General features: G+C 39.5%; 1 protein-coding gene across 3 annotated transcripts in view; it reads right to left on the bottom strand.

Annotated features, from left to right (window-relative positions):
* The window catches only part of TRPS1 (transcriptional repressor GATA binding 1), a 218,203-nt gene that overhangs the window by 168,732 nt on the left and 36,413 nt on the right, over positions 1–13,058 (bottom strand). For all 3 annotated transcript variants that reach the window (XM_074808374.1, XM_074808551.1, XM_074808465.1), the window contains exons 2-3: positions 9,949–10,107; positions 6,006–6,934 (exon numbers count right to left, since the gene is read on the bottom strand). In XM_074808374.1, coding sequence (XP_074664475.1) covers positions 6,006–6,934; positions 9,949–9,985 — 966 coding nt within the window. In that variant the 5' untranslated portion in view covers positions 9,986–10,107. The remainder of the gene's footprint in view (positions 1–6,005; positions 6,935–9,948; positions 10,108–13,058) is intronic.

Raw genomic sequence — 13,058 nt, 5'->3', positions numbered from 1 at the left:
AGGTTGTGAATATACATCACATCAGCTGTTCCACGGAAACTGCCCGTATGAATGCTCTAATATAAGCATAGACTACTTCTCACTGAAAGAAGGCTAAAATAGCTTATTTCTGTCACAGAGCAAGTGAATGTTCCCAGGCATTTACTATTTAGCACCTGACATGCTGTAAATCACTGCATATCATTCTGAAGAGTAAACTTGCTAATGTCGCCACAGAAATGATATAAAGAAGTTCTACTGCTAATAGCAATATAAATCATTACTTATGAGCTATACTCACTAGAGAATTTTGATACCTCTAAGACCACAGGTGCTTTTTCACATATTTTTATATATGTGTGTATGCAGATATATATGAGGAAAAGCAGCATATATATGTATACACACACAAACACATGCATATGAATGTACATATACGTATGTTTTACCGCCACCCATTTCTCCACCTGCCACCATTTCTTTTTCATGTCTGTGGTTTAAAAGAGATGACTGACTCCTGTGTTCATGAGGTGTGACTCTCTCAGTGTGCAAGGCAGTCTCCAAGCCTGATCATGACCCAGTAATAAGACTCAAAAATAAACAGGTATGCACACACACAGGCACAACACCCAAGATAGCTTGACAGCCTTCAGCTTAAGCAGGGAAGTCCCCAGGGAGAGTCCGCAATGCGGCTGACAGATGAAATGGGCCTTCTGGAACATCACACCTTCATGCAAATTCTGTTCTAGCACACCCTTCAAGATCTAGCATGGCACAATCTAGTCAAAGAGATCAGGATACATCATATCCAGCAATAATAGTTGGTCAGTTTATTTAGACCTAATTCCTGGTTTACGGACAACTGAGCTAAAGTCAGTAAGGTCAACAATATAAAATTTAGATTCATTTGTCTAAGCATGTGAGGAAAATGAAAATTATTTACATGCATGTTTTCATTTGCTCATGTCAACTAGTTATGTATCCATGTCACCTTGTAGGAAGGCCACTTGATGACAAAGTTGAACTTTAAGATTTGATTTGTTACTAATACAGAAGTAAATGCCTCCAGACTAGATTTTCACAATATCTGTAAGAGTCCCTTTGCCAAAACCACCAAAAATGTAGAGGAAAACCTTTAACATGAGAAGGGATGATGATTACATCTGTACCCCTACAGACCCCCTCAGTTTTTTTTAGTCTTACCTTCACAGCTTCATATTCAAACAAATTCCTAATATAAGAGTGGAGGATAAAAAGCAGAAGCTACTAATAAAACCACTGGTTCTCATTCAGCTGAATCCTAGTTAGACCAGACCTTACACTAGTCACACACTTCTAACATAAGAACAGAAAAGTTGCCAGATTTGATATATTGAAATCCAGACCACTAAAAACCACACATCATGCATAACTTTGTGTAGGCACATGGAGCTCACCACTGATTTATAAAGGAGACAAAAGGAAGAGCTTTACACACTCTGCGTGCATGGACACTTCTGCCACTTTCTAGGACACTGAGCAGCCTGGTAGCTGGACATCCAGAAGTGCTCTCACTTGCTGTGAAAATCCTGGAAAAGTTGTTACCCATATTCATATGTGACAAAGGATTAGGCCGAGTGGTATAGGGCATCTCTTATAATATTGGATGTCTAGAACCATAAAAGAAAAAATCTGCCACCAATCTTTCATAGTGTGTAAAATAGTTAGATAATGTAACACTTTCTTCTTTTTCTTTCTTCTTTCTTCCCCAGGCTCACTGAAATACAATCAGGAAAATTTTGGATGGCTTTTATCAGTCCATAGCTTTTCAGAAATTTGTTATCTTATATGGCAGTCTAGTATCTAAAACCACGAAACAATCAAAATGAGAGGGCTGGATGGAAAAAGAAAAAAATCACTTTTTAGTACTTTCAGAGAAGAGTCTGAATCTCTTTAATGTCTGAACATAAGAGGAGGTAGGTCTGTGACAACTGGCTCCAGAACCAGGGCCAGGCTGAGCAGGAAGCTCCTCAGAGGTAGCACACACAATGTGAAGCTGCCTGGAGTCAACCATAAGAACTGCTGAGCACTGCAGTATGTCTTTATTCACAGCTGCATGAATACCCTTCTCCCTTGGGACATGCCATCTGAAACCCTCACCTGAATGCAGACTTTTCTGTCCTTTCTTTGAGGGACACTGTTTTCTTTTAAAACGTATCAGGAAATGGGGTCACGCTCCCTTTTATACAATAGCCTAATGGCTTGAACACTTGTTCAGGAAACAGGAAAAGTAAGCTCCTTTCCTTGCTCTGTCTGAGGGGATCCAAGCCCGCTACTTCTCCCTCACTGGGCAATGTCCTAACCCTTAGCTATAAGCTGATATGTAGAAGACGGCACTCTCCAACATTTCTGTTGAAGCTGTCCCACTCACTACTCATAAAAAAAAAATGGGGATGGAAAAGAAGAATCCTGCCTACTTGCCAGCAACAAAGGTCTCCAGACCTTTCCATACACATTAGACATTAGATCAAACATAGAAGGAGACTTAATCATACAGCAGCAAAGCAATGGTTTTCAGCATCATTGTTAACTTACGCCACCCGAATTTTACGAATTTTACTTTAAGTGAAGTCTTTAGATCTGGACTAAAGTCTACCGCTTTAGGCATATTCACAAAGCCATACATAGGCTAAAATAGCCAGCAAGACAAAGCTGCCTAAAGAGATTGATCGATTGACTAAATGGGAAGAAAAAGTAATGAGGGGCATCAGCAAAAGTTGATCCACTGAACTCACTTCAAATATTATTCTGATAAAAGCGATAAAGCTGATTAACACATTATCTGGAAATTCAGAGATGTGCTACAAAATGTTTTCTGAAATCTGGGAGATTAACTTTCTTGCCAGTATAGAAACAGCTCAGTGATTTTACCCAATCCTGTGGAATTTATTGTAACTCAATGAACCAAAAACCTTTGAGGAAGAAAATGGGAAGGAGATTTTCAAAACCAAATAAAATTTTCAAAGAAGACAAAGCAATCTTGCTGGATTAATTATTCAAATCAAGTAAAAATCAAGTAAAAACCTACAGAGTATTAAGGCCAGAAATCTTGGATTATTTACACAGTTCCCAGCCAAATCCTCTTTAGGTACTGCAAAACACAGTCCCAACATTTACACATTTGGCTTCACATCCAGGTGCGCATCCCTACTGTTTTGCTGACTGCAATACAAAAAAACCCCTAAAAGCTGTGTTTAGGGTTGGGGGGGGGGGGGGGGGTGTTTGGTTTTCCTGGGAGGGGGAGCAGATGTTAAGCTTTCTAGGACAGACTTCACTTCTGTGGTGCAAGTCCAAAAATGCACAGAGTTTCTTTCTTCCAAGCCCTTGGCAAAGTGACCACATCGCTACCTATCTGCAGATAGGATAGGAGATACTGGGTTTTTTCCGCACTCATATTTTTCCATTGCTTTTTGTTTGCTTTTGTTATGAATGCAAACTCAGGGCTCAATAGCATCCCCCACTACTACAGATCTTCATATACCATGGTCTCTGACTGACCACTGTGAGCCAGATCAAAGTCAGTCATCTTCATCCTCTGGCTTCTGCACCCAGCTTCCTGGCCTGAGACCACAGAACCATCAATAACTTCCACCCAGCTACAGCAGAACAGTTTGTTAAGTGCAAGGGGATCAATAAATCAGACCCTAAGCCCAGTCCACTACTATTTCAAGTTAATTACAAAGGATTATTTTCCTTTAGCCCAGTACCTATACAAAATAATATTGTTTAGATGAACCAATTATTCAGGTTCAGTTCCCTCTCCATGTTACACAGGACTTTGACTGAACCAATTTTAACCAGAGCTCCAATCAATACAATCCCTCATTGCGGCAGGATTTGCCAGCCGTTCATGCGCCTGAGAAAAATCCCCTCCAAAATGGACATAGTAGCAATATAAACATGTGTGGGTGCAAAGGGGATTTTTAAATGTTCTTCTATTGTGTTTATGAATCTCACAAAGCTGCTCTGTATCAGGAGTGGGGGAGGAGAAAGCATAAAAATATTAATCAGTTACTTATCTTCTGACATGTTCTGGATCAACATCTGGTGTGTATGTAAGTGATGAAGTACGGCATTTGCCACAAAAGCTTATTTAATCTTCTCTTCCCAAACAAGGCAGGGAAAATTAGCACTCTTAAAAATTAAGTTTCCAGATTCAATTTTTTTTCTTTAAAATAAATTGCCAACATTGTATAGGCTGTCCGTTCTATTTTGGAAAATTTTTTTGTCTGAGAAAAGACTGATCTTAAGTAGATTATCTATGGGCTGTTTCCTACCGCTTTTTGTCTTCCCTGCAGTATCTTACTGCCAGGGTTTAGTAGACAAGTATAGTCTAGGTTCAGCTGTTTTATTTCTACTTCTATCAGTTCAAACTGAGATAGCTCACACATCTGTTTTATTTCTGAAAGCACTGCATAGGAAAAGTGTCCAGTTCATTCTAATCAAGCATAAACATTCCTATAAATAACTAAGGACCTAACGAAACAATTGTTTGGAGGAAATGAAAGTGTGTTTAGAAACTCAAATTCCTCTATACTGTATGCCTGAGCTGTTCCAGTTTGAATGTCTTCCTGACAGCATGGATCAGTTGCTCTAAGATGCTGTCCCTGGAGTCAGCAAACTGAAACTATAGCAGGAAATCCAGGTATTAACATCATACTATGTGCTAATTATAAGCCATCATTTCACATTCTGACATTATTCACTTCTAACCTCTTTTAACTAAATCACGTATTTGCTTTCTAATCACAGTTTGACAGGAGAGAGTGTCTGACACGAGACAGTGATGTGATCCTTTAATAAGACAGCAGTTCAAAGATTGCAGCTTTTACGCATAGTAACGACCTTAGTTTGATTTGCTTCTCCATAAAGAAGTTGTAGAGTTTCTGAAAAAAGAGGAAAAGTTTAAATCACTTAAAAAGCTTCAAGTTCCTGACTTGTGTTCCGGTTTCAGCTTCTTACTTGAAGTTACATGTTAGCCATCTTAACCTGTTTTGCAAAATTTCTTTCCTATAGCTACAGTCTCTGCAAGCATTATTAAATATTTTCCACCTTCTACCTTTTTATTTTAACATACCCTGGAGTTTTATCTGGTGATTACTATCAGGTTGGACATCTGAACTTGTTTTGTATGCAAACTTTGTTACTTGGGGTTTTTATTAAAACCTGAATTTTTGTATCATTGAATATTGAGGTATCCTACCACATCTCTCAGCTCACTCATGAGTGGATTATGTTTTTAAAGCAGCATCAATTTTTTTTTTTTAACTGATTAAATATTAGCTGGTAAGAAACTAACAAGAGCCCACTCTTTCATGATAAAAATATTTTTTTTAAAGAAAACCAGTGTCTGTAGTTCTTTCCCTACTCCCAACTAGATGAGAAAATGACTGAGGCAACAGCCCTTTCCTTGCAGGCATACTAATGTGAAGGACAGCATGGATTACTGTTACTTTTTGAAATGTTTTAAATACCCATTGTGTATCCTGTTTTTCTGGCACTAGATAACTTTAGAGTTGCCAAGACTTGCCATTTATTTTATCTTAATAAAGAATCAATACGCCAAATCTTGACTCCCGGCAGCTGATCATTTAGGATTACATTTTTAATTTCCAGCTGCTGTCTTTTGTCTATCTGGTTGTTATTTTTCATTATTATTTGCTCTTTTCTTTCTGTGACAGCAAATCCTTCAGATACGATTACCAATTCAGCAATTTCCCTGTTTGCTGAATAAGACCTTTTGCTATTGATCACCACGATGACTAAATCACACACAGAAATATCACTGGTCAAAGAGCGACATACTCCTCTACGGTACAAGATGCTCAGCAGACCTGCAGAAAGCCTGGCTAAAACAGACCAAAACAGAGGCTTAAGCAGGTTATATAAAATACATTAACCACGTATGTAGGAGAGGCTTTGCAAATAACTGACTTTACAGTTGAGAAGGCTTTTAGCAGAAGTGGGGAGGCTGGGAAAATACAAACCTGCACATCGTAAGTCCCATTTAATAAGACAGGCCTCTGGGAATTGATGTCCTGCAGCACCCCTGAAAGCACAGTGCGGTTGACTTTCTGGAAGTCTTTGGAGTGGCTGAATTGCACCATGTTATGGAGAGCCAAAATTTTAGTGTCGAGCTCAGCATCCTGCCTGGTGCGGTTGTGCAGTCCTAGGTGGTACTTGCGGAAGTGTTTGATGAGATCTGTGGGGTCGTTCCCATAGTAACCGTATCCACAGATGTTGCATTTGAAATCCTGAAGCTCTGGAGACAGAGGCGCCGTATCTGGGTTATCATTTACCAACAAATCTGCTTTAGATTTGTTCAGCCTTAAACCCCCATCTGAAGGCACTTGTGGGTTTTTTGAGGCCATGGGGACCGGGCTTGAGCCTTGGCCATCAGTTTGACCACTTTGCACTTGCACTGTTTCATCTGAAGCTTTTGGCGACATCTGATGCTCCTCATTTGTCTCCGCTGCATCTCCTGACGGGGTACAGACCACATCTTGGGTGTCATCTGCATCTGATTTTTGAGGAGACTTCAAGGGCTCACAGATTCCCCCAACAGCTGGAGATGAGAAAGCCAGCATATTTCTGTCTGTCACCTCATCATGAGGGAAGGATGGAACATTTCCTCCCTTATTGTGGCTTTCATAATTGAAGCCAGCCTTTTCACTCAGCACTGAGCTTTTCAAGTCCTTTTTAATGCTGGAAGATGGCTCTTGGACATGCGTGCAAAGTTCCTCCTTGTTATTTAACTCTGCCGCATCACCCTGGTCAGTGTTTTCTTGCATCTGCTCTGCAGAAAATTCTTTTTTCCTTCCAGACTCTTCACTTTCAGTACCTGTAGACTCAAGGGTCTGTACCTCACCTTCACTAGCAACGTTTCTTAGAGGGGGGTTCTTTTTCCGGACCATATCTACCACAGAAAAAGAAAGAAAAAAAAGAAGAAAAAAAAAAAAAGCAAAACACCCTATAGAATTATTCAAGATATGAAACAGATTATAAACCTGGCACTTCTTAAAGCATTCTGAACTATATGAATACATCAGCTTTTCAGAAAATTTTTGTCAAACAGATTTTTAAACTATGCAGAAAACAGGAATTTTACATTTAAAAAAAAATTACCACGCTGAGACTGAACTTAACTAAAAAGAGAAATTTAAAGCCCACAAAAACACTGTCATCACAGTGAGTGAAATACAGATTTCATTATCTTTTTGGAGATAATGGTCTGGCACAAATAATTTTAAAAGAACGTTTCTTTTAAAATAATTTTAAAAAACTAAGGGGAAAAATAAACTTTTGCAGTCTAATGCTAATACACTGTACAACTACATGTAATATAGCTTCGCAAAAACACACCTAAAAGACATGATCAGGAGAACTTAAACACGTTATTAGAAAGGAAACAGATTTAGGAGAGTAAGTAACTTGAGGTTTCAGAGAAAGTATTTTTCCTAAGCAGGTATCAGCTTCTCTATAGCATAAGCTCCCCCTCCTACTGCCCATAAACTTCAAACAGGATTATATGGATATTCTAGAGTCTGGCCCCACAGTCCATTATTCATGTAATTAGTTCTATTTGCCAAACAAAGAGAAACTAACTTTATTAGGAAACCCGTTGTCAATAAAATTTTACAGGCTTGGATCCAGACATTTGACATTGCTGTGTGGCTGAGTTGGGATCTACCCTGAAAACACCTGGAATCCACATGTATCTAAAGAGCCAAACCTTCCTCCGCTCGGTCCTCCTTGCAGACATAGCCACTACTGCTGTATCTGCAAGGAGACTTTCAGGATCCGTTTAAGAAAGCTGAGACAGGACAGCAGTAAGGATCAGAGAGAAATGAGTCTGCCACCAGTGAGTTACCTGCTAGCTGAACAGAGATTATGGAAGAACAAGTAATCAGACTATACTAAGCCAAATTCCTCATCCACTACATATCGTCACCTTCCTCAGCCTACTTAGAGAAAATATATATATGAAACTTCCCTGCACTCTCCACTGTGTGGTTCTGGATTTGATATTCACCACCAGCTGGTTTGATCCATTTGTGTTCACATGCTAGCTATGGGCAGAAGACAGATGTGATACAACTTTTTCTATGCTCTTATCTTTGCCAACACTGTATACAACGATGGATGTTTCTCTTTGCCAAACTGCGTGTGGTCCGATGGCAGCAGCCTGCAGTACCACACATGAGATGTGAGCTGCAGACTCAAGCAGGAGCCCCATTCCCAGGCCAGCCACGGCCGGGCGCCTGCAGAGGCACTGGAGATACATACTGCTCTGCAAAGGGAGGACCACCTGGCGATTCTGGGAGCAGCATTGATGCGCTCCAAATGGTGCTGTATCCAGACCTTTAAAAGCCGTGGATGACCTTCTCAAAACAGTACTTTGAGAAGTACGGCTGGGGACAGAGGTTAAAAATAAAAGAACAGGCGTCTGTACATCCTCTTATTTACATCTGCTCCACATGAAAGGGCACTGTATGCTATGTTGATAAAAACAGACAACTTCTCAGGGGAAGTGTTCAGCTTGTGTCTTGGGCTGGCTCTGTTGTCTTTGTGGTTGAGCTGATCCACAGGCAGCATGGGCTACAGTGAGGCAGCTTTCACACAGAATGCCAGCTCGTGTTACAGAAATTTTGACACTCCGTGTGGTCTTAATAGGTTTCTTAAATGCCTACTGTGATTTCTTACTGTAGAAGACACACATGCTTGGGAACCAAGTGTCTTCTCTTTAATGTCAACCACACCTACCAGGATATGTATGCACTGAATTTTACTTTTTTTTTTTTCCCCCAATAACTTCTGAACCATGAAGTCACTCAGTACTAAGAGAAAGGGAAGATTTCCTGTTGTGGTGAGAGAACTATTACAATACAGACTCAGCCGACTAAAACAACATGTGCACATATATAATTCAAGGTATAAAGATAGTCCTCAGCCTTTTAGCATTACTGTTTCTCTGTGGGACTTCATGAATGCTCTTGGTTAACATACACTAAAAATATTTGTGAGCATCTCTGGTAGGTGTTCAGCTAGGTGTGTATTTTTCTCCTGGTTACACATCCCAAACCATTTTTAAAATAACTTCTGTTTCAAAGCAGTTCATGGCAGAGGACAGAAAAAGGAGTTCTGACTACGCAGTGAAGAAAAATCAGAAATCGAGAAAGTAAACATCGCGACTGTTACCTCAGTCAAAATTAAACAAGACTAAATGCAATGTTTTAAAATGTTTTTGTTACAGATATTTTTGGCAGATAAGGAAAGTTTAGAGATTTGCTATCTTCATGGCAACTGACAGAAGAGAGTCAGAGAAAAGGACAGAAAAAAAATTCCTATAAAGCAAAGCAAAGAAAAGAAAAATCTGGACTGTATACAGGCTAACTAGACAGTACTCCAGATCTAGATTCTTTGGTTCAAATTTTCCTGACATAGCTGCGAGTCTGTGTGTTAATGGAGGGGGAAAAAAAACCTTATCTGCCTAATGGAGCTTCTTCATGCAGTATTCTACAGTTGGAGAAAGAAAGAAAAGAAGATAACACTGATTTAAATATAAAAACTTTCTTAAGTTGAATTTAGAAGTATTTTCCCCTCTTTTCTTTCAGCTTTAGAAAAATCATCTGTCATTTATTTGGTTGATATCCACTCAGGGGTACAGTAAGAAAAGACACAGGGGGGTTTTTTTGTCACTGAAATTCCACCACTATCATTTTACAGAGACATATTATGTAAATAAAACTACATTTGCAATACTCCTAAATCGAAGAAACCATCCCCTAGCAAGTCATAAGTTAGATACAGAAAGAATATAGCCACTCTGAAGTTAGCATCTCTATGACAAATAACAGATTGCACAATGTTTTATTGTGTGCCAAGAACGTTTTCAGTTAACAATTTCACTTGAAAAAATGGATCACATACTTGTAAAATCATACCCAGCATTGACTTCATAAGGCATGTGGCTTTAGAGTGCTTTTTACAATTATTAATTCTATTAGTCAACTAGCAGGCGGGCTAATGCAATTGTCTTAGAAGATGCACGGAAGACACAGAAGACATTTTGAGAGCTGATCTGTATATCTGCAAAACAAAACAAAAAAAGGTTTTCCTTCCTAAATTATGCATTCAAAGTATGGTTTTTACTTAAAAACATTATTACGTCTATTGCACATTCACATGCATCTATTAGTGGGCACTATACAAATAGTGGCTGCTGTTCTCTACCTTCATTAAGCGCGAGAAATCCCATAGCTGCCTTCTCCTCAGACAGACACACATGCTCTTGCACACACGCACGTGCGCGCGCACACACACACACAGAGACAAAAATTATCTCAGAGGTGATGTTCACCAAAAAACAAGTTTAAAGTAAGTGTTGAAAATGAGCTGGATAAATGCTGTAGAAAATAAAAGTGCCTTAAAAATTCACATATATTAACAGGTATTGTGCATCACAATGGGACTGCTCTAATGAGATAGGTAATGGAATACAAATAACTGGTTCACATCCAGGCTCTGCTGTCAGCAATTGGAAGTTATCAACTGCTGTCTGCCTCATGTCCCCCTTGAAACAAATTAGTGGTGTTACTTTCATTGTTAGTAGGCAACTTCCCAAATCTCAAAAATGTCATCACAATAATAAGCACGTTTGCTGGGTGTTAGTAAAGAGGCCAAGTGATAAACAGCTATTGGGACTGAACTACCTTTTCATCACTATAAATGGTCATCTTCCCAAATAAAATAATTATTAAGCCTGATGTCAATGAAAAGACTTCTTGACCTGAGGGAACACTGGATAAGGCTCAGGTTGCAGAACTATTTTTGGGCTCCGTAATCCGGGGTTTAGTACCTTATTTTCATTATGCTGAAATTACTTGTAAACCACGTGCTGGGTTTTTTTTTTTACCTGATATGATCACTCTCAGCTATTTTAAAGTGGAAATATTTACAGTTTCCCTCAAAACCAGCCAAGGTTACTCTACACAGTTCATGCATCTGCAAGGTACAGACTTTTCTGTTCAGCAATCACTCACATCAGTTTATTCCTGGAAGCAAAAAGTGGAAACTTCTGCTAAAATCAGTCTGTAATTCAGGATAATGAACTACCACAGTGACTAGTCTACTTCTTTTAAAAAATAAAAAGAATAGCAAATTCTGATAATCAATAGTTTCTTATGTGTGGTGAAGATAATCACCTGCTGATCATCAGCTCCGCAATGGGTCATTGTTGTTGCTCATTACTTTTATTGAACGTGATGACTTGTCATCAAAGCCTATTGCAACAGCATGGTTGTTGCCTTGTGCTTGCCTGCAGGTTTAGGTCAGATCTTAGTCATATGCTCTTTTTAACAGAATAATACATTTAGAAAGATGTCTGAATTTTGTGAGATGCCACTGACTAATCTTTGTACAAGTAGATGCACAAGCAGACAGAAGCAACCTGAGTCAAGGGTCTACGAAGACTGTGATATTATCAGTCAATATGCTGCAGCAACAAAAAGTTAAATGAAAATACTCATTTATATTCAACAGGCTCAAGTAGGACTTCTTTGTTAAGGGGTAGTAAAATTAATACTTTTACACTCATATATATTACACACCCACACACAGACATATAATGTACATACGGCGCTTAAACATCAATCATTTTGCCAGAATAATGCAGCAAAAAATCATTAACTCTCAGTGTCTCAGCTTAATATATGTCTAATACTTACCTATCTCACAGGAGTGTTGTGAGGCTTAATTAATTAGTGTCTGTAAAGCACTTTGTGATCCTCTAATGAAAGGTGCTACATAGCACAAAGTATTATTAAAATCATTAGGACCACAAAAAAGCCCTGTGGAATTCCAGCCTACACTGTCTGTTGGGGCTGGGAGTGATCTTCTTATTAAAAGGAGACCGTCAGACTAATTTTCATAATTTTTTCAAGATCTTTTTTCCCCCTTTGCTGTTGTGATAGCACGTTAGTAGCTAGAAATTTAATCTTATCATCTTAATAACATATACTCATGTAGTTTGTTACTGCAGGGCTAGAGAAGAGAACAGGGCTTTTGGCACTCATGTGGCTTTCCCTTTTAAGAAAAAAAAAAAAAATTGAGAGACATATTTTGACACCTTCCCACACTCCACCCCACCAGGACAGCTGATCATGTGAGATCGCAGGATACTCACTATAGCCGCATGGGAAAATTCTGCTGTGGTTTTAATTTCTCTCCTTTTTTTTTTTTTTCTTTCACAGAAAAAAAAAAAAGGCACAAAACAAACCCCAGCTTATTACACATAAATAGGCTACGAAGACTGTCTGCTGTGCTTTATATAAAAAACCCTCAAGTGTTCAAAGTGTCGGCTTCTATCAAGCACATAAAGTCCTAACCGATCTGGAGCCTTCTCCCCACTCTCCATCTAACAATCGAGCAGCTGTAAGGCACACGAGCTCTGAAGCCAGAAGGCTCCTGTTTTGAGAGTGAATTTCTGGGAAACCATCTCAGCAAGCACACTCTGTCCCTGGGCAGCCACTCCGCACCCAGCCCTCACACCGCAGTCCATCCCGCCGGGCTGGCCCAGACCTGCGCCGAGCACAACCAGAAAGTTAACAAGCTAACCAGGACAGCCCACAGTTCAAAGGCCTGTATGTTTTCTAATTTAAGTGTTTAAAAAAATGATAGCAATAATCTGTAAATACACTGGAAACTCCAGGTGAAATTGCTGCCTTCACTGAAAATTAGATTACATTAGATGCAAACTACCCCCAGACTCAGACACAGTGGTACAGGACTGGCTAAAGCTCCCATCTTTCCACCTTCCCTTGTGGATACTTCAACAGTGAAATGACAGTAGAGAGACAGGCACAGCTTCACATCCCTACCATCTCCGGCCAGGACACAGAGCTAGAGGCAGTCACACACAATGCTTCTCTCCCAGCTTTGCTTGTGGTTCTCAGAGCAAGCCTGCCTAAAAACAACCAATACACGGTCCCAACCTTTCTCTGCTGAGACGGGAAGAACAACCCCTTTTGTGTACGGAACTC

The sequence above is a fragment of the Strix aluco genome, chromosome 1 (assembly GCF_031877795.1).
Source record: "Strix aluco isolate bStrAlu1 chromosome 1, bStrAlu1.hap1, whole genome shotgun sequence".
Classification (NCBI taxonomy): domain Eukaryota; kingdom Metazoa; phylum Chordata; class Aves; order Strigiformes; family Strigidae; genus Strix; species Strix aluco.
The sequence above is the reverse complement of the archived record's forward strand: the minus strand, read 5'-3'. Positions and strand labels throughout refer to the sequence as shown.